General features: G+C 41.2%; 2 protein-coding genes across 14 annotated transcripts in view; one reads left to right on the forward strand and one right to left on the reverse strand.

Moving 5' to 3' along the window:
* LOC140515491 (uncharacterized) overlaps positions 1-22,327 on the forward strand; it is a 497,421-nt gene that overhangs the window by 235,757 nt on the left and 239,337 nt on the right. For all 7 annotated transcript variants that reach the window (XR_011971047.1, XR_011971051.1, XR_011971045.1 and 4 more), the window contains exon 14: positions 494-1,506. The gene's annotated coding sequence lies outside the window, so the exon portion shown is untranslated. The remainder of the gene's footprint in view (positions 1-493; positions 1,507-22,327) is intronic.
* The window catches only part of LOC140515482 (fibrous sheath-interacting protein 2-like), a 100,832-nt gene that overhangs the window by 56,398 nt on the left and 22,107 nt on the right, over positions 1-22,327 (reverse strand). For 5 of the 7 annotated variants that reach the window (XM_072626198.1, XM_072626200.1, XM_072626202.1 and 2 more), the window contains 7 exons: positions 21,858-21,968; positions 19,880-20,024; positions 15,461-15,538; positions 11,917-12,035; positions 10,820-10,865; positions 7,242-7,360; positions 4,714-4,789 (listed from right to left, as the gene is read on the reverse strand). In XM_072626198.1, coding sequence (XP_072482299.1) covers positions 4,714-4,789; positions 7,242-7,360; positions 10,820-10,865; positions 11,917-12,035; positions 15,461-15,538; positions 19,880-20,024; positions 21,858-21,968 — 694 coding nt within the window. Of the gene's footprint in view, positions 1-1,386; positions 4,790-7,241; positions 7,361-10,819; positions 10,866-11,916; positions 12,036-15,460; positions 15,539-19,879; positions 20,025-21,857; positions 21,969-22,327 lie in introns of those variants that run through there. The other 2 variants (XM_072626203.1, XM_072626199.1) reach the window with 2 other exon arrangements.

The raw sequence follows: 22,327 nt of genomic DNA on the forward strand, positions 1-22,327 counted from the left end.
CATAAAATACATAGGAGTCCAAAGGAAACCAATTATATGGAAATACAATTATCAAAATATTTTTTAAAGCAAGCTCACAAATCCCTGGTTAAGAAACTCTAGTCTACTTTAAGTTAGCTCATGCTTAGAGAGTTATTCCCCTTTGAGCTTGGTATTTATAGAATCAGAGATTGAGGTCTAGGAGAGACATCAGAGGCCATTGAGTCTACTTCCACCTCCACTTTTCCCACAAGGAAATTGAGGCACAAAGAGTGACTTGCGTAAGGGCCCAAAATTAGTAATGTCTGAGGATGAATTTAAGCCTAGGGCCTATGACTCCAAGTCCAGTGTCCCTGTGCTGCCCCCTTTTTGAGTTAATTCAAAGTGGAAGGCACGTTCAGAGTAAAGGCTAACTGGTAACTCTTTTATTTCTCTCAGTACTTCAGGGAGCTATGATTTCCTTGGTGATGGTGCTCCCTGTTCTGACACAGATTGCCATTTGCTTCCAACCTAGGTAGACCATCTTTATGAATTGCTGTGGCCCAAAGAATTCATCATCTGATAGACAACCACCCTGCAATGAGCCTTGTCAAATTCAGTTCAGCTTGTGCCTGGATGCCAGACCAGGGGTCCATACTGGAAGTCTTTCCAGCTTGGGAGGATTGGCCAGCTCAGCTTCCCTCCATTGTCTCAATCTTCCAGAATCCAGGGCTCAGCTTTCAATTCTCTGTGAGGTGTCTGAGGTATGATTTGAAGAAAGCTGGTTCTTTTTCAACCAAGATAAATGACTAAGAAAAACTCACTGATTCTAAGAGTCTGTGCAAAGAGAGACTTTCTTCAATCCTTTGTGCTGCATTGGGATTTGCAGGCTTGTTGAGAATGCACTTATGCTCCATTTGGGAGGAAAGGGAAACTGGAAATGTGGAAATGTACAAGGGTACTGAAGAGTGAGCCTGATGGAATGGCTGTTTAAAAACCTGCTTCTTCAGGTCAGATGAAAATATGTTTGCACATAGGACTATCTGAACTCCATGACCAAAAAAGCCTCAAGGGCCTAGACATTACATTTCAAGAAGCCTTAAAAGGAAACTGTCCATATCTCTTAGAATCAGAGGGCAAAATGCAAATAGAAGGAATCTGCTTGTCATATCCAGAAAGAAACCTCAAAATGAAAACTTCCAGGAACATTATGGTCAAAATGCAGAGCATTCAGTTCAAGGAAAAAACACTGTAAGCATCCAGAAAGAAAGAATTCATGTACCAAGGAGTCATGGTCAGGATCACATAGGATTTAGTAGCCCACCACTGTAAAGGAGCAGAGACTTGGATCTGGGATATCACATCCCAGAAGGCAAAGGATATGGGCTTATAGCCAAGAATAACAAGCAACAAAATTGAGTGTAATGCTACAGGGGAAAATACGGACCTTTAATGAAATAGAGGACTTACAAACATTCACGATGAAGAGATCAGAGCTGTGGAGAAACTCTGAAATTCAAACACAGAAGTGAAGAGAAACATAAAAAGGTAAGCATCTTTTTCCACCTTGCAGCACTCCTCTGAATTTCCCCATCAAGCCCCAGTAGTGTCTGCCTCCTGCAAGATCACATACCTCCTCAGTATGCTCTAATTAAAGGGCAGAGGGCTCCTCCTGGAACCTCCATTCAAGGAGGGGGCCTCATGCTGCCCATCTCTTCATTTCCTAGGAGGCTACTCTTGGGGGTATGCAATACCCAAACACACTTGTTCCAGTCTAACTGTATTTGCTTCTTTGGATTTTATTGTTTTATTCTCTATCAGTCTCTTACCCAAGTTACAAACTTGAAGGGCTTTCTTTGCTTTGGCTAAATGGTACCTTGAAAGAATGTCACATGTGTTTCTTCTGGCGTCCCATCATCATACTATATTGCTCTACTGGTCTCTGTAAGCATGTTGCCATGTAACTGCAGGCCTTGAAGTTTTTAGACTCTACATAATTCTAAAAGCTGTACCCCTGATACTTCTAGCAGTCTGTCTCTTTTTCCCTGCTTCAGATGCCTGCTGGTGCTTTGGTTATACTTCTGACCCATATATCCCATGTGTTTTTTCTCCAGGAGACATGGTTCCTTTCCTGATAAAGTCCAGTTTTAGTCCTGGGATTCCACTGTGATATCACATTATATGCTTTGGGTATAGAAGTCTGGTGGCATCTGTAGCTGCTCCTGGTACTAGATAGGTCTTTCTCATAAAGTTAATCCAGATAATCTATCTCTAGATACTCCCTGATGAACAGTCTTATTTTGGTGTAGAATCTTCTCTTCTTTGAGAGGTCACATAACAATTTCCTGGGGATTTATTTTTATAATTGAATTTTATTTTATTTTCAGTTCCAAATTCTCTCCCTCCTCCATCCATTGAAAAGACAAGAAAAACAAAAGAAAAAAGAAGAAGAAGAAAATGTCTCTCTCTATACTCTGAGTCCATCAGTTCTCTGACTGTAAATAGCATATTTCATCCTAAGCTCTTTGGAACTTTGTTTGGTCACTGTGCTGATCAGAGTTCCTAAGTCTTTCACAGTTTACTATCATTACAATATTGCTATACTGTGTAGATTGTTCTCCTGGTTTTGCTTACTTCACTTTGCATCTGTTCGTACAAGTCTTCACAGGGTCTTCTAAAACCTTCCCCTTCATCATTTCTTGTCACACAGTAGTACTGTCACATTCACGCACCACACCTCATTTGGCAATTCTCCAATTGACGGGCATTGCTTCAGTTTCCCATGTGCCACCACAGAAAAGAGCAGCTATAAATATTTTATGGGTAGCTACATGGCACAGTGAGTAGAGTGCTGGGTCTGTATTCAGGAAGGCTCAAGAAGACCCGAGTTCAACTCTGACCTCAGGTACTTACTAGCTGTATGAACTGAGGCAAGTCACTTAACCTCTGCCTGCCTCAGTTTCCACATCTGTAAAATGAGCCAGAAAAAGAAATGGCAAACTCCTCCAGTATCTTTGTCAAGACAGCCTCAAATGGAGTCACAAATAGTCATACCTAATTACAATGACATGACAAAAATAAACATTTTTCTTTCTTCTTTTTTTGATCTCTTTGGGGCTCAGTGGAATCACTGGGTCAAAGGATATACACAGTTGAATAGCTTTTGGGGAATTTTAGAAAAATCTACATCCTCAGAGAATTTAGAAAAACCAGTGTAGCTTCTTCATATAAGTTAGTAATTACTTTAAGTGTCCCCAAAGTTTCAACAGCATCTTGCAAAATGTTCTCTGTATCCCTGCCTCTATCCCTAGGTGTCCTCTGTATAGCTTTAGCTACACTGCTCCATGCCAGTCCTCTAGCAATGCAATATCCACATCATCCCTACCAGCCTCCATCTGAAAGCTTTCCATGGCCTTTACTTTTCAATGGCTTTGTCTTTTAGCCCCTGCATATCTCTAGTGCTCTCTAACATTATAATCTCATTTTAAGCCTAGGACCATGGCCTTTAAGGTCCTTTGGTGACTTATGGACATTTATTCTAGACAAGAAGTAAGCAGTACAATTACAATTAGCCCTTCATTTAGGAAAATTCCTAACATTTTGGCTGATTTGGCTCTCTGCCTTAATTTACCTCTATCTCTAGTTAACATCTGGCCTCTATGTGGGTAGGGCAAAGTTCAGGTAACCAGAAACATTTGGGTAAAGAACCAGCAGGTTATATTGTGATTCAGTGTTTATAGACAGACAGGAACCATTAGGGGAAACTGAGGAAAAAAAGCAGACCTTTGTCTTGAAACTTCCCTTAGCTTTGAGTAGAGGGTACCACTTGCCTCTTATGCTCTGTCATGCCTTTCTTGATATCTTCCTTGTTTGCTGCAGCTCAGTCCTATCTCATCATTCTTCATTTGCTACTTGCTCCAGCTCCTCCAGTTCTTTCTGGCTGAGCTCTAACTGACTCCACTCCTCAGAATTTCCATTTAGATCTGAGATATGGAGCCCCATTTTGAAAAAGAATAAGGTCGGGGATATCTTTGCTGTGCTGAGCTATCACTCTAAGCAGATCACAGTCAGAATGTTGTATTCAGTTCTGGATGATATATTTAGGAAGCACATTACAGTACAGTCTGTCCATTACAATACAAACTTAATATTTTGACTTGAAGCCCCATCACTTAAGGTAACCAGATTCTGAACTTCGAGCCTTCTAGGATTTAGCCCTGAGACTCTAAATGGAAGCTAATTCAGCTTCTGCAATGCCATAGGGCATTTGCTTTTTTTTGGAGGGGGTTGTCTATAATTTGGTATACTCACCATCCTCTGAATGTGCCATCCACAACCCCTCCTCATCTTTGCTTACTCCGTTCCCATCACCTGCATTACCTTTAGTCATCTTCTCTGCTCTTTCTTTGAAGGTCTCACCGCATCTTCAAATCCCACCCTCCTCTGGGAAGCCCTCTCAGGAAAGGCTGGAACAATAACAGCTCACAGTGCTGGGGGCTTTATAGTTTACAAAGTACTTTGCACATGATATTCCATCTGATCTACTTGTTTGTAGTTGTTGATTATCATAATATGTCCAGCCTGCCTCCCTAACTCTAATATTAATGATAATAACAATAACTAGGTATGGTGCTTTACAAAGATTCTCTCATTTGATCTACTAGACTCTAACCCCTGGAGCGGTTTGCTTTGGCAGCCCTTGTTTCTGTGGTACCTGGCACGCTAGGCACCCAGTGAGTGACAATAACAATTTACCTAAGTCAAAGGCACAGCTTGCTCTCCTGTTCGTTGGTCTCTCATACAGGTTTGGGGGGAGCTCTCTCTGCTGTACCTAGCACGTGCAAAAAAAAAAAGAGAGAAAAAGGCTCTTAAAATGTGAACATCTTGCTTAAGCTTGGTTTGTTTTGTCATTTTTCACAATGAAGAGAAACAGAAATTGAAAGGATTCAAGATCTTATTTTGAAAGTAAACAAAATTTCTCTTGTCATAAGAAATGTACAAGCAGAATTTATTAGAAGGAAACAAAAATTCTTCGTAGTATTCATAGTGCCCCCAGTGTAACTAAGTAAAGTCAGCCCAGAGGAACAGAAAGTTTTCTCCATGCAGGCAAATTTGGGGAAGGATTTGAAGGGGCAAAGTAGATGCTCAGAGCCATATCTGGCTTTTTGGTCAATGTTCTTTGGGGCGTAAGCTCTGTTTAGGGAGTAGAGCTGTCTGGTTTACTGTTGTTCATTCATTTCAGTTGAGTCTGATTCCGTGTGACCCCATTTGGGGTTTTCTTGGCAAAGATACTGGAGTGGTTTGCCATTGCCTTCTCCAGCTTATTTTACAGCTGAGGAAACTGAGGCAAACTGGGGTAAGTGACTTGCCCAGGGTCACATAGCTAGTAAGAGTCTGAGGTTGGGTTTGAACTCAGGATGATGAGTCTCCTCACTGCAGTGTTACTGTATACAGACATTCCAATCCTGTAGGCCCCAAGGAAGTCCATGACTTCATTTTGGTCTCTAGGCTCAACGACTGACCACCACCACCACCACCACCACCACCACCACCACCACCACCATCATCATCATCATCATCATCATCATTATCATCACTAGCATAATAGTGTACAGTGTTTTAAGGTTTGCAAAGAGCTTTACAAAGATTTTCTCACAAACCTGGGAAGGAGGACTCTCTTCATTCCCACTTTACTAATGAGGAAACTGAGGCAAAAACAAGTAAAGTGTCTTTCCCAGAGTCACTCAGCAAATAAGGGTCTGAGGCTGGATTTGAACTCAGGTCTTCCTGACTTCAAGCCCTGCACTTTATCCACCATCTAGCTGCCTTCAGGAACAAATCTGGGGCCTATGGATTTTCCTTATTGGCTTTCTTATAGGATAGGAAAAAACAGGCAGAAGCTCTAGTGTGAGAGCCCTTTAATAAAAAGGGTTCTGTACTCTGCTCATAGTAGTTACTTAGTCCACTTTTGTTCAATATAGAATGAAGTGAGTTAACAGGACACTTGGTTTTCTTTTTCCTTGGCCAAAGTGTATCTTCCAGCTTGTTCCCCATATTGTTCCTCAGGGGACTTGCCTTTTGCTTTCTCATGGGAGAAGTAGGTCATTGAGGACAGAGTGCTAGACTAGAGGGTCTGTATTCAGATCTTGCCTTTGAATCAGCTAGGTGGTGCAAGGCAAGTCACTTCATTGTGTCCTCCATAAAATGAGAAGTTAAATAACTTATCCAAGGTCATAAAGTGAGTTAGTGACTGATCTGGAACTAGATATCACTTATTTCCATAGCAAGTGATAGGGCTAACGGTAATTTTTCCCCTTAATGGTATAGAATTTCTTTCAAATAATGTGGATCACATAGCTCAGAAGATTAGAGTTCATAGGGGGCCTAAGTTGTTTTTCAAAGGCTGTAAAGATCTGTAAATGCCATGGGAAGGAAAGGTCCTCTCTGGTCTCTTGGGAATTACTTGCCAATGGTCACCAGGGGATGAGGTGATACAGTACAAAGGGCCCGGCACAGTCATCTACTATTAGAAAAAGAATTCAAAAGCAATTTCTCTGTTTGATAACTATTAAGTATCTCTCCTTGGTTTGAGTCAGGTAAGGTAAGGGAGGATGTGGGCACCTGGAATTTTCAATCTGTGACCTCATTTAATACTTCATTGCCTTGAATGGAGCCTTTACAAACCAAATCTGTGATTTTGTTGGTGGGAGTATCCTCTCTACCAACACAGATTGTAGCCCTTATATACCCAAATAGATAGCTTTCATGAGTTGCTGTGGCTGAAAAAAAAATAATACTCCAGTGAACAAGCTTCAGAAAAGGAGCCTCTCTCCCTTAACTAAGCTGGTCTTTGGAGGACAGATATACCAATTTGTTGCTGGCCTCAACCTTGAAGCCTTTCTCACCTGTCATAGCTTGGATTCTCCTGAAACAGTCTTTGAGAACCCACCATCCCTCCTGTGCCACAATGGAAGCTTGGGAGAACTCCAGTGAACCACTGATAACCTAAGGCTCATCTAATATATTTTTTAAAAAAACTTGCACCATTTTTTGCAAGCCTGCAAACTTTCCATTGATCCCGTGTAACACACTCAACTTTGATGGCAATGAGCAATGACTTTCAGGATTAACACTCTGAGATGACTATAAATTTCAAAGTATCTTCCTATGGCCTGACTGCACTTAGGGAATAGGTTGAGCTGTTTGGCTCAATAATGAATCAAGTAGAGGGCAGCCTATATTAATGCCATGTCAATTTTATACAAAAAACAATAACTTCTTACCTTGGGTGGTCTGTTGAGTTCTGGGGCAAAAGTAATATTATAATTACATATGTTTTCTTTTGGAGGATCTGGTGCTACAGATGGTGAAGGTTTGATATTCTTAGTGGGTGAATTTTGACCTGGAAGAAATGAAAATTGTTGATTTAGCATTCTCAAGAGGACAAATACCTCTAAATAGGAATGGTTTGTTAGAGTTGGAATGGATGCTTATTACACAAGTGGGACCTTATGAGGAAGCAGCCACTGAAAGTCCTTTACAAATATCTGCCCAATGGCTATCACAGGGCCTGGTGTTCCAAGAGTCCCCGCTGAAAGTGGCAACTACTCACAGAGATAGGAAACATTAAGGTGTTATCAGTCATTCACAAGACGAGATAGCTAAAAAATCTTGAGAGGGATGAAAACTATTTGGGTATACATTATTAATATCAATAACCTGGGAATATAATATATTAAAAGAATATCCCTCTTGGGAAGGAATACTAAAAAAAATCTTATAAAGATGGGAAATAACAAAGAAAACACTGAAATCAGCCACAAGCATTTCTATAGCACTTTAAGACTTGCAAAATGCTTAACACATATCTCTTGTGGTCATGATGACTCTGGAGAGGGAGGGGCAGATGCTATTATTTCCATTTTCCTTTGAGGAAATGAGAGAGGAGAGAGATTAAGTGACTTGTCCATGCCTAAGGTCATACAGCTAGTTAAGTGTGTGAGGTAGCATTTGAATCCAGGTCTTCCTGACTCCTAAGTCCAAAACTCTGTCCACTGCATCACTTAGTGACCCTGGGCAGAATGAATGTAGCAGAGGAAAAGACAGAAGATAATGCAGTCAAAGTAGAAGAAGGAACACAGAAAACAACTGAAGTGGAAAAATTGAATTTGGGTGTAATGCAAGAAAATGTTGGGATTTGAGGGCTGATCTCCCTGAATCACAAAGTTGGAAGGGACGTGAGCAGCTCCTAGTCGAACAAGCACCCCCAAGGAATGGCATAGATCTAGAGTAGGGAGAGGACCATTGAAAATTTGAAGGTCCAAAAACAGCTGTGAGGTGCTTCCCAAAGAAGACCAAGGAACTGAATGCTCTGAGCACAAAGCAGCTGCTTGTCCTCCAAGAAAGGAGCAAGTAATGCACAGGGCCTGGCACAGGGAAGAAGCCCTCCCAGATGGAGGAGGTTGGGGACTGCCTGCACAACACTACTGACATGGGGCATCTGATACATGGTAACAGCAGAGAGGTCTGATGTTTTCTCATGTAAGGCATGACAGAGAACCTTCCAAGATTGGTCCATAATGCATTGTTGGTTCCTAGGCTCCCAGATCTAGAGCAGAAAGGGACTTTGAAGGTTTTCTAACCGGTGGTGTCAAACTCAAATAGAAATGGATCCCTGTGGGTCGCATATTGACCTAGAAATTCTATCATAAATTAACATGATCTATGTTGTATTGGATTTTTATTTATCTTTTTATACATTTCCCAATTATATTTTAATCTGGTTTTGGCTGCACTTGGGAGTTTGGCTAGCCAGGAGTTTGACATCCCGGTTCTAGTTCAATGCTCTTATTTTATAGATGAGGAAACTGAAGCCCAGGGATGAGAGATGACTTGGTCAAGATCACATAGACTCCCTATATCCATTTCTGATGATTCTCATGGACACAAAAAAGACACTAAAAATTAGAAAGTCTTTGGCAATAAACTGAATACCTTTGGCAAAGAATTGGAAACTGCAGGGACTGAGGGGAACTGAGCCCCCATCAGCTGGGGAATGGCTAAACAAGTTGTGATGTATGATTATAATAGAATACTACCGTGCTGTAAGAAATGATGAGGCAGGTTGATTTTAGAAAAACATGGAAAGACTTTCACGAAATAATGCATAGCAAAGTGAGCATAACCAAGAGAACACTGTATACGGTAACAGCAATATTGTTCAAAGAATAACTGGGAATAACAAGTAAATTATTCTGAATATTACAAATACTCAAATCAAGTATAAAGGATGTATGAAGATGCTATCCACCTCCAGATAAAGAACTGATAAACAGAAGCATTCATAGTATGGTTTTACATATATATGTATATATACGCAACATATGATGTGTGTGTGTATAAATCTGTGATAAATGGCGGCCTTCCTCAGTGTAGTGTGAGGAGGGAAGGAAGGAGACAGCTTGGAACTTTAAAAATAACCAAAAAAATTAAATTAAAAAGCTGAAAACCCTAGGGACTATAGGCATAGTGGTTCCAGAGTCAGGAGACTTGGATTTTAGTCTGCGTCTGCTCTGTATGACCTTGGGCAAGTCATTCACCAGCTCTTTTTGAGCCTCAGCTTACCTGTTCATAAAACAAAGGTACTAACCTAAATGGTCGCCAAGGCCCTTTCTGATCCTAAGATTTTACAATTCCACAGTGCTTAAGTACAGGGATATTATATCAAAGGGATTAATCCACTTGGGTTGCAGCAACTGTAGATTTATGCCTCCTGGTGAACTGGCTAGGAGCTTGCAGAGGCCCTGGATCTTAAGAGTGCATGCACATTCTCACGCACCATATTTCCAAAATTTGCATGGGAAATACTTGGCTTCTTTAAAGGTCTGGCCCAGGGGTGGGAAATCTGCAGCCTCGAGGCCACATGTGGCCCTCTAGATCCTGAAGTGTGGCCCTTTGACTGAATCCAAACTTCACGGAACAAATCCCCTTAATAAGAGGATTTGTTCTGTAAAACTTGGACCCACGCAAAAGGCTGCACCCAAGGACCTAGAAGGCCACATGTGACCTCGAGGCCAAAGTTTCCCCACCCCTGGCCTGGCCCTTTAGATCCAGGAGTGCAGGGATTAGGGCCAACTCTAGGAAATATCTGAAAGTTTGTCTTGAGTGTTAGCAGCCTTCCGATTCTGTGGCCCTCCCATCCCTTCAAGTTCCTAATATCCTCAGAGCTCCTTCTCCCAATTTCCATTAAAACTTGCTGTCATGAAAAGTATATGGCATTCATTTATATTTGCTTATAAATGGCTGACAACAGCTCAAAATGTTGCCTCCCCCTATGTGTTTTTAATATGGATCAAAGCTAAAGATACTATGACAGTATTAGACAAAAGGTACTGAAGTTTTGATTGGGGCAGGGGGCCTTCACAGTCTATTGGAACTCATGGTTTATTGAGATGCCTACTATGCCTGGGTATAATGTCAATCCTGCTTTATACTTTGTAAATTCCATAAGAGTATGAGCTTACAGCTGAGAAATTTTATACACACACACACACACACACACACACATAGATGTAACATATATATTACATATGAAAATAATATATTATATACATATATAATAAGAATAGCTCTGGAGAGTGGAAAGTACAATGGACTCAAGAGTCAGAAGACCTGGGTGTGAGTCCCAGAAGCATGACTTCTTGGCCAAATTTTTTTCTTTTATAAGACAAGGCCTATTAGCTTTACCCTACTCTCCTCACAGCTACTACAAAATGCTAACCAAATGGGGATTATTATTGTCATTAATTTAAATAATAGGACAGTTGATAAGCCCAGATTTGAGAGGGTAGGTCTGTCTTACCTCCAGTTTCTATTCCACTCAGCTTTTTAGTCACATCTCCATCAGGCTGTATGAAAGAGCAAGATGATTTATTAGTAATTCAAATCCTGATAAAGACTTTTGCCTTTCATAGGCCAATCAACTAGACGCAGAATTTCTGCTAAGTACCATAGCTTTGGTTTAGGGGCTACCCTAGGTGGGAACTCAATCCCTTCCTGGTCTTTTCAGCTATACTTCAAGTTCCCCAGGGGGTTGGACTAGGCAGCCTCTAAGGTCCCTGCCAGCTCTACCTCCTGTGACATCCCAACAGCTCACAGGGCTGTTGGGGAAAAGTGTGATTTGTAAAACCATAAAACATTTCTGAGTTTGCCACTTATTAGCTATGTGACTTTATCTCAGTTTCCTTATCTGTAAAATGGGGATAAAAATAGTATACCCTCTAAGCCTCTAAATTTCAGAGCAGTTACTGATCTGAACTAATAGAAAGAGGTCCCTCCCACATGGGAGCTCCCTATACACTAATTAAGTCATAAGATGTAGAATATAATATTATATATATATATTATATACACACATATACATATATACATATATATGTATATTACTGTAGGGCTCTACATAGACACGTCAGTATCTCTATATAGCTCATTAGCTATCTCACAGGTTGGTTCCAACATTTATTTAATGCAACAAGCATTTATTAAGCACCAGTTCGTAAGCATTGCAAAGTGGGATAGAAGGGTAGAGAAAACAAAACAAAATTGTCCCTATTCCCATTTAAGGGGCAGTGAACAGGGGACAGGAGAGACAATACAACACCAACAAAGACAACTGTGCACAATAATACATGATAATTTGAAGACAGAGTATTAGCAACTGGGGAGGCATTAGGAAAAGAAAGGAAGTTCAGGGTTCTGGGAGATAGAACCAAGGAAAGGGGAGCTTGGTGGGGTTGAGTTGGAGAGGCAGGCTGGAGGCAGATTGTAGGGGCCTTGAATACCAAAATCAGGAGCTGATAATAATAGCTGGAAAATAGTAAGGGGTCTTTGAAAAGCAAAATGACATGATGGGAGCAATGTCTTAGTGACCAACATATATTAACCTGACAAAGTTCTTACCCTGACGTCAGTAACATCATCCTTATTAATGTCAGCCTGTGAATTCACAGACGTGGCTGACTTCTTGTTCCCAGTCTTTGTACTGCTATGAGAAGGTTGAACAGAGACTGTTGCAAGCTCTGAAGATACCAAAAAGAAATCCCATAAAATTTTAACAATTAGAATATGGAGAGAAAGCCAAGCAGGAAGTCAATCCTATTATTTTTCTAGCTGTCTGAAAGACCTTTATAAGCATCCATCAGATTGACCAGAGGAGCAGAGGTTACAAGGAGTACCAATGGAAGGAATTCCTGCCCACATGACATCATCAACTTAGAGCATTTTTTTTTTTGCAACTTCTCCACTATCTGCTGTTTGGGTCATGATGTACAGACTGAACATATTCTAGCAATGTCATTGTATTGTTAAAAGGCATGATGTTGGGATGTTTGAAATAAGACCATAATATAGGAGATAGGGAGAGGGATGGATTTGGGATTTCACTGGTCTAGGGAATTCCCTCTATTAATACAAGTTGGCATCTTCGAGTCTTAGAGAGTTGCTTAGAGCAGCACTTCTTAAATTGTGGGTTGTGACCCCACATGGGGTTACACCCACAGTATAAGAAGTGCTGAAGGGGTTGTGAGTGGCCTAGAGCACTGAGAGATTGCCACCCAGACCATGTGACAAGCATGGCTTACATTGAGGTCTTCTTGGCTATAAGAACTGGCTATTTACGTGCCATACTACTTCTCACATTGACTCCAACTAACATGTGAAGATGGGAAAGTAACCATTCCTTTACATTCAGGAGGATTTGAAGTCTGATTATAGAAATTGGTTCAATTGTGGTCTAAGAGAGATTTGATAAAAACAGGCTACTACCAAAAGGCAAAATACTCAAATGTGTTCTGTTTCTGTTATTTAGTCTAAGAATAAAAGGAATGAGGGAGAAGATCAGGTTGGCTATTTCCCTCTATGATCAGGTTCCTTCCCAAATTCTTCCCTGGGTATGGTACAGTGTCCTCATGTGTCCACTGAGAGTACACTTTGGTTATGTGACTCTCCTGGGCTCAAGGTGCTAGAAACACTAGCAGACACATAAAGCTTTGATGTTTACAATTTATTTTATGTATCTTATCTCACTGGATTGTCATAATAACCCTGTGAAACAGGATCATTCAGTGCTAGGTTTGGAGGGGGTTTTAGAGATCTGGAGTCTAACCCCCTCATTTGACAGAGGAGGAAACTGAAGGCCAGAGGAGGTGTGGGATTTGCCCAAGATCACACAGGTAACAAGTGGCAGAGGCAAGCCCTGAACTCAAGTCTTCTGGTTCTCAATCCACTATTCTTTCTTGTAGGCCATGATTCTTTCATCTTCCATTTTACAGAAAAGGTAACTGAGCAAGGTAGCTCAAGAAGTATCTTATTTTTCCAGAAGAAGAAACTTGGGCCCAGTGAGGGAGAACAACTTGGCCAAGATGACTGAGCTGAGATTTGGTCCTGGGTCTCTGACTCTTTGCTCGGTGCTCTGCTCTACATTGATCTGTCTTAAGACAGGCTCAGAACTCAGCAGCTATGTTTTGGTGATGAGAGCTGAAAGCAGAAGAGCCAAGGGAAAGGAGAGTTCAACAAGAGGAGAAAGTAGGTGGTGATAAGGTGACTTTTGTATGGGATCTTTTCTCCCAGCCCCAATCTGAGAACAGAGAATGGTGAGGTGGGAAAGGATGACAGCTAAGGAGAGAACACAGAAATGGTGCATTTCTTTCAGAACCATTTACGATGATAAACTCAAAGACTTTAGACCTACAAGAGACCTTAGAGATCATTTGGTCTACTTGCCTTCTCCCACCCCGAAAGTTTAACAGATAAGAAAACTGTGGTCAAGAGACTAAGTGATTTGTCTAAAGTCCCATGTCTGGTAAATGGTAGCCAGGATTTGAAGCCATGCCCTCTGACTAAATCCAGCAACCTTTCCATCACACAGTTTTCCACTACATCATTTATAGGGAGCCTAACCCAGATGGAGTAAGAAAGTAATTGTAGCAGTACAGGGAGCAAAAGGACAATTCTGGATAGAAAGTACTAGAGAGTCAAAATAAAATTCTGTCTTGATTATGGAGTTTGTCAACAGGAATTACCACTTAGTGTGCTAGAGAAAGCATGGTGTTGGTAGAGAACCTGGGCTCTGCTTCCTACCAGGGATAGATACTGCCTGGCTGTGTGACTTTGGGCAAATCACTGCCCCTCCCTGGGCTCAGTGTCTGCCTCTGTAAAATGAGGGAGTTGGATTAGATGATTTCCAGTGTCCCTTCCATCTCTAACATCATTTGATTTGGGGATCTGAGGAGAGGAAAAGAAGGGAATGATGTTAAACTAAAACACAGGCAAGAAAATCTGGCTGACTAGAGCACAGAGAATAGAAGGAAATAAACTGGATGGCCTGGGTCAGCTAGAATGGCAGAGAGGGCCAATCAAAAGTAAGATGTCCTTTTTCTCCTAATTGAGCATTTAAAAGTCCATTGGGTTTGGAGTCATGCTAGACCTTGGTTAAGATTTTGGCTTGAATGTTTATTTCCCCTCTATGTCCTTGGACAGATCCAAAGGTTTCACTTCCCTCTTCTGTAACATGAGGGGGGAGGCCTAGATGAAAGGCTTCTAAGGTCTTCTCCAGATCTAACATTCTATGATTCTAATGAAACCACTTGCAAAAAGGACCACTTTGGGAGACAGTGTTTTGTTGATTCTGTAAATATGGTAGGATTCTACGTGTACTTCCCTTTACGTCTGTGAATCATTCAGTGAAAACATCCACATGAAATCCTCATGAAGTCAGTGAGGATATAAAATTCATTTCAAAACATGGATGAAAGATTTTTACCCACCTAGGAAAGTAATCTCTTTACAATTTAATTGAGGATTTTCTTTTAATCATTTGGCAAGTTACATATCTTTTTCATAAATGCAAACAAAACCTTTCCCTCAAAAGTAGGAAAGGAAGGATAGCTGAGGCATTAAAAAGGGGCATTCATTTGGGGAACAGGCTTGGAATCCCAACTCAGGTACTTTATTAACTGTGTGACCTTGAGCAAATCACTGTCCCTTTGAGCCATGGTATCATCATTTGTGAAATGGACATGATATTTGCACTACCTGCCTCTTGGGGAAGGCAGCTGGAAAAATTCAGTGAGATAAGTGGTGGATATGAAACCACTTTGTAAACTCTAAAGCACTGTATGCAATGGAATACTGTACTAGTTTTATGTATTATATATATATATTTTATAATATATATCATTATATGTCAGTGTCTATAACCATTATGCAGTGTATATTATAGTGTATGTGTGTTTATCCTCCATGTATACTAGACATGTTAGGTCCCAAACTTTAAATACATAGCAGGAAGCAGTCAGGAGGGGTGTAACTGAGGTGGAGGCCTGGCCCTCACAGGCTCTATAGTGGCCACCAGAGAATACCAGGGAAAACAGGATTTATGTCCTCAGCTTTTGCTCAAACTATTTCACAATCATTTTAGTATTTCTTTTTCAAGATATTTCATTACTTTTAAATCTTCGAGACGTTTTCTGTTCAGATGTTTTGGTGTTTTCATTCTTTTTCTTTTTCTTCTTTGGTGAAGCATCTTGTAGAAAGATAGTGAGAAAAGTTCTTTTACAATGGTGAAGGCCAAATAATCTATTCTCTAGTCTCCTTTTATACCCAAGTGAACACTGATTATATCTACCTGCCCTGGCAGGGGGTAGGATGGGGAAGGAGGGGGAAGGAGAAAGAGGTTTGGAGGTGGAGAGAGAGAAAAACAGTGCCAGAGCCAGATAGCGAATGAGAGAGAAGGAAAAGAGCCAGAGAGAGAAGGAGAGAGCATGAGACAAAGAGAGAAAGAGAGAGAAAGAGAGAGAGAGAGAGAGAGAGAGAGAGAGAGAGAGAGCATGAGGAAGATAATGGGGAAGAGAGACTGAAAGAGAGAGAACAAGAGAAACACAGATCATGAGAGACAGAATGAGATAGAGAATGAAAGAATGAGACATGAGAGGCAGGAAATGAAAGAATGAGAGAGGTAAAGAGTCTGAGGCAGAAAGACTGAAAGAGAACAAAAGAGAGAATTAGAGACAGAATGAGAAAGAATGCAAGAGAGACAGAAGGAGAAACACTTGGTGTGAGAGAGTGAGAGAACAAAAGAAAAACAGAGTGTGAGACTGTGAGAGACAAAGTAAAAGAGAGAATGGGGGAGAGAGGGAATGAGAGATAGAGAAGGAGGGAGAGATGGGAAGTTTGAGAAACAGAGAGGAAAAGATAGAGTAATAGAGAGAGAGAACAAGGGAGCAAGACAAAGAATGAGAGACAGGATGAGGGAGAGTCAGAGACAGAAAATCAGAGAGGAAAGTGGGAAAGAGAGAAGAGACAGAATGAGAAAGAAAATGAGAGAGAATAAGAGACAGAACAAACAGAAGAGAGAAAGAATAAGAGAGGAGAGAAAGAGAATGAGAGACAGAACAAGGGAGAGAGATGGAAACACAGAAAAGGGACATAATGAGAGCAACAGAGAATTAGAAAGTAGACGTAGAATGAGAGAGAGGAGAGAGAATGAGAATACAGGAGTGAACAAGAAAGAAAAGGAGAGGGGGTGGAGCCAAGGTGGCAGAGTAGAAAGACAATCTGCTCTAGCTCTCCTCTCATAACCCATAAAATACCTGTAAAAAATGACTCTAAACAAATTCTAGGGCAGCAGAAACCACAAAATGACAGAGTGAAACAGGTTTCCAGCCCAAGAGAGCCTGGAAGGCCGACAGAAAAGGTCTATCACACCAGGCTCAGAGCAGAGCACAGCCCAGCCTTGGCCACGGAGCCCAGCACAGACAGGACTGGAGCAGGTTTCAGGGTGTGGAATTCCAGGCAGTAGCTGTGGTTCCCAGATTTCTCAACCAAAAAATGCCAAAGACAACTTCAAAGATCAGTGAGAAAGCTGTTTTACCTGGGTGAGAGGGGAGCAAGGTCGGGCCATGGCCCCAGGGCAGTAGCAGCCACTGATGCACAGCATCCACTTTTGGAGCCCTCAGCCTAAAAACCCTGTGGGAATCAAGCCACTGATCTGGGTCTCAGCCCTGAGTGGTGGTCTTGGAGTGAGGAGGAGCACTGGCACCGGTGTGGCAGAGCTGGCAGAGACTCTGGAGAGGGAATCCTACTCTCAGATCCTGGACAGAAAAGAGTACTTGTGGTTGCTCCCAGACCAGATCACAGGCCAGGAGAGGAGTAAACTCCTCTCCCTTGATTGTGCCACCTTGGAGGAACTGAGAACTTACAGGTCCCTAGAGTATGCCCTCCACTTGACAAAGGACTCAAAAGTCAAGTAACTGGCTGGGAAAATGCCCAAAGAAGGAAAAAAAAGACTATATATAGAAGGTTACTTTCTTGGTGAACAGGTATTTTCTTCCATCTTTTTCGATGAGGAAGAACAAAGCATACCATCAGAGGAAGACCTAAAAGTCAAGGCTTCTACATCCAAAACCTCCAAAATAAATATGCAGTGGTCTCAGGCCATGGAAGAGCTCAAAAAGGATTTTGAAAATCCAGTAATAGATGTAGCAGGAAAATTGGGAAGAAAAATGAGAGTCATGCAAGAAAATCATGAAAAGTGAGTCAACAGCTTGCTAAAGGAGACTCAAAAAAATGCTGAAGAAAATAATACCTTTAAAAATAGACTAACCCAAATGGCAAGAGGTCCAAAAAGCCAATGAGGAGAAGAATGCTGTAAATAGCAGAATGGGCCAAATGAAAACGGAGGTTCAAAAGCTCACTGAAGAAAATAGTCCTTTAAAAATTAGAATGGAGCAGATGGAAGCTAATGACTTTGTTAGAAACTAAGAAATTATAAAACAAAACCAAAAGAATGAAGAAAAAAAAGAAGACAATGTGAAATATGTCAATGGAAAAGCAACTGACCTGGAAAATTGATCCAGGAGAGATAATTTAAAAATTATTGGTCTACCTGAAAACCACAATCCAAAAAAGTGCCCTTCCAAGAAATTATCAAGGAAAACTCCCCTGATATTCTAGACCCAGAGGGTAAAATAGAAATACAAAGAATTCACTGATCACCTCCTGAAAGAGATCCCAAAAGGAAAACTCCTAGGAATACTGTAGCCAAATTCCAGAGTTCCCAGGTCAAGGAGAGAATGTTGCAAGCAGCTCGAGAGAAGTGGTTCAAGTGTTGTGGAAATACAATCAGGATAACACAGGATTTAGCAGCTTCTACACTAAGGGATCGAAGGAATATGATATTCCAGAGGTGAAAGGAGAAAGGATTAAAACCGAGAATCATGTACCTAGCAAAACTGAGTATAATACTTCAGGGGAAAAAAATGGAATTTCAGTGAAATAGAGGACTTCCAAGCATTCTTGTTGAAAAGACCAGAGCTGAATAGAAAATTTGACTTTCAAATACCAGAATCAAGAGAAACATGAAAAGGTAAACAGGAAAGAGAAGCCTTAAGGAACTTATTACAGTTGAACTGTTTACATTCCTACCTGGAAAGATGTTATTTGTAACTCATGAGACCTTTTTCAGTATTAGGATAGAGGGAATATATATAAATATATATATATATGTAGTGTATATATATATGAATATACATATATGTAGGTGTGTATGGGTATGTATGTGTATATATGTGTAGGAATGTATATGTACATGTGTGTATGTGTATATGTGCACGTGTGCATGTGTGTGTGTGTGTATGTATGTATATCTATATTGACAGAGGGCACAGGGTGAGCTGAATATGAAGGGAGGATACCTAAAAAAATAAAATTTACTGTTGAAAGGAATGTACTAGGAGTAAGAGAAAGGGAGAGGTAGAATGTAGCAGATCATCTTACATACAAGAGGGAAGAAAGGGCTTCTACAATGGATGGGAAGGGCAGGGGAGATGAAAGGAAATTGAGCCTTACTCTCATGGGATTTGGCTTATGGAGGGAATAACACACACTCCATTGGATAAGGAAATCTATTTTACCCTACAGGAAGGCAAGGGGGAAGGGCATAAGAGAGGGAAGATAGTAGAAGGGACAGGGAATTGGGGAATTGGGGAAAAAGATAATCAGAAGCAAACACTATTGTGAGAGGATAGGTCAAGGGAGAGAATGGAATAAATGAAGGGCAGGATAGGACGGAGGGAAATGTGGTTAGTCTTTTACAACATAACTATTATGAAAGTGCTTTGCATTGTTACACATGTGTGACCTATATTGAATTGCTTGTTTTCTCAATGAGAGTGGGTGAGGAGGGAGGGAAGAAATATGGAACTCAAAGCTTTAAGAAGCAATGTTAAAAATGGTTTTAGCATGCAACTGGAAATTAAGCTATACAGGCAATGGTGTATAGAAATCTATTTTGCCCTCCAGGAAAATAGAGGGGAAGGGGGATGGAAGAAGGGTGGGTAATAAAAGGGAGGACAGGCTGGAAGAAGGGGTGGAAGGGATGTCCTGGGGTTGAGGGTAGGGAAAGATGGGGAGAAAATTTTGAATTCAAATTCTTGTGGAAGTGAATGTTAAGAACTGAAAAAATAAATTATATATTAAAAGGGAAAAAAAAGAAAGAAAAGGAGAATAAGAGAAAAGTGAGAGAGAACTAGAAAAAGGAGAGAGAGAGAATACAAGAGAGATACAGGAAGCAAAAGAGATGGAGTGAGAGGAGGATGTTTGGAGAGGGAAAGAGGGAGGAAGAGAGAGAAGGGGAGAAAAACGGAGAAGAAAGGGGAAAAGCAAGGGAGAGAGAAAAGAAAGGAGGAAAGAGGGGAGAGAAAGAGAAAGAAAGATGAAACGAGGGAGAAAGAAGGGATGGAGATCAAGTGAGGGACAGAGCAATCAAGAGACAGTGAGAGCAAGAGAGACCCCAAAGCGAGACTGAGCCTCAGAGCCTGGAACAGATCCAGAGGAATAAACTGATCAGTGGCTTGCACCCAGCTACCTTGTCTTCTAATCTCATCGCTTTCAAACAATGTCTCTTCTGTTTTATATTCCGATGGTATTTTCTCTGTTTCTTCTTTTTTAAAGCCATTCCCTTGCATTTTCTGCAAGTGATACGCCATTTTTTTCTCAAGAAGTGCTTGTTTCTAAAACGTTTAAGAAAATACATTTTTAGCGTCAACTTTCCATTTTCTAATGCAAAATTCCTTTTGTCAAAAAGTGGTATTTGTTCACTATGCTTTTGCTCCCAAATTTCCTAAGCTCCACCTAGGGCAAGGCTGAGAGCAGCATGCTGGCTATGTAGGGAAGCACCGCACCTTTTGCTTCAACAAGGATAAAATATAAGTAGCAGTCAGATGGACTTAAGTAACTGGACCAAGGCCATCCAGGTCTTTGGAATTTGAGACCTGGGATTTGAACTCAGGTCCTTTAATCCAAACCCAGTGCTCTTTCCTAGTGGAAAAGCCATGCTCTCTTGTTGTCTGCCCTGGTCCATCATGTAAAGCATCCATTGAAAGTTATGCTAAGACGAGGCCCCTGTGATCTAAGCAAAGTTTAGGGCCAAGTCATACTTGTAGGGTCCCACCAGAATGGAGCACATTCTGTAGGGCTGCTCTGGGACACAGACTGGGAAGAGATTGCCTTTGGGAGGTGGCAATGGCAAGACGAGCATGTCAAGTTGTCTTCCCCTTTTCCTTCCTCCTTTGCTCTGAAAATGATTTAAACCAGGGATTCTTAAGCCAGGTCTGTAAGCTTTTGTTTTTCCAATGACTTTCAATAACTTTATTTCAACAAAATCAGTCTCCTTTGTACCCTTGCACGTTCTCCTTTATGCATTTATAAACATGATTCCAAAAAGGGCCTATAGGTTTCATTAGGCTGCCAAAGGAAACCACAACATCACAAAGGTTAAAAGTCCCCAATTTAAACAAATGCCAACTGCTGCTTGTAGCTGTCACCCTCCTCTGTTTTTTCTTTTTCTTTGTATCCTCAGTTCTTAGCCCAGCGTTTGAAATATTTTATAGCAGCATACTACTAATTGCTGTTTGTCCTTCATTCTGGAAGAGGACCAATGACATTGGCAGGGTGACGTCTTGACTTGCAAGCAAATTGGATTTAAGTGAGGCAGGGCTGTGTAAAGTCTTCAGCCTCACTTTCTCCTGCAGGGTCATCTGAGTCCAGAGGACAGACACAGGTCAGAACTGGAGATGACTCCCTACTACTAATCAAGGTTTATTGAATGCCATCTATTGACTCAGAAGTCATATATTACTTGCAGGCAACATAGCATAACGCAAAGAATCCTGGATTTGGACTCAGGAGCCCCAAGTTTAAATCTTGGCTCTGATGGTTAGTAACTGATCATATGATCTGGTTGCTTCCCTTCAAGAGGCCTCAGTTTTATATCTGTAAAATGGGGATTATAATGTTTTTACTACCAACTTCACAGGGTTGTTAGGTGTCAAGTACTTTGAAAACCTTAGAGTACTCCAAAAATGAGAATTATTATTTAGGTGAGAATTTATGGACAAAGAAAGAGTATCTGAAATTTTAGCCTAATATTAGTACCAAAGGAAACATTTGGGAGGAAAATACTGAGAACATTTCTCTCTAAAACCTCTGGGCCTAAGAAAAGCAGCTGTGTTATTTTCTCTCTAGACTTTTCAGATTTTGGTGATTGTACACATAATTCATTTACATATGGGAAAGTCAAAAGCGATCCTCTTACAATGGGTATTGATGTGGGGGCGTGGGGAAGAGAGGGAGATGGAGAGAGACAGTAGTCAGAATGAGACAACCAGACAGAGAGCGAGTGCTAGTGCGTCTCACCCATATGGTTGTAAACTTTGGCAACTGCCTGTCTTTGGGGATAACAGACCCTAGTCAAGTCCATACGATCAAAGGATGTGATGGCTTGTGACAAAGAACAGAGTATTCTCTGTAGTGAGTCACAGTTATAGGCAACATCCCCTCTGTACCTTCCTGTCACTCTCCTCTCGACTTCTCCTGCGTTGTTCCTCGACCCGAGCTTCTCTTTTAACTTCTTCTCCAATTCTGGTCAAAAGTAACATCTCCTTTGCTTTCCATTCCTAGAGAGTAGGGTTTATTGTATACAACATGGCCTTTTAGTTTTCACTACAACTGTGTTTTTGCAATATGATACCCACTTGCCCACCCCACCCTCCACTGGACAAAGTAGCAGGCATTCACAGACTGGACCTAAAGGATATCAGTGAGGGCAGAGCAGCTCACCCAGTGAATGTGAAAGAGAGACTGTCTCCCACACTTCTGCGCACTGGCAACCTTCCAATGGCCCAGCTGTGGATGGATGCATTTGAAGGGGCTTAGGGCCAAAGCAGCTCTTTCATCACTGGCAGCTCAGGCTGTCAACAGTACAAAGTTCAGGCCCAAGTAAGGCTGAATCATGAAACCTAATAAGGGGCTGGAG

This window comes from Notamacropus eugenii, chromosome X, assembly GCF_028372415.1.
Source record: "Notamacropus eugenii isolate mMacEug1 chromosome X, mMacEug1.pri_v2, whole genome shotgun sequence".
NCBI classification, from domain to species: Eukaryota; Metazoa; Chordata; class Mammalia; order Diprotodontia; family Macropodidae; genus Notamacropus; species Notamacropus eugenii.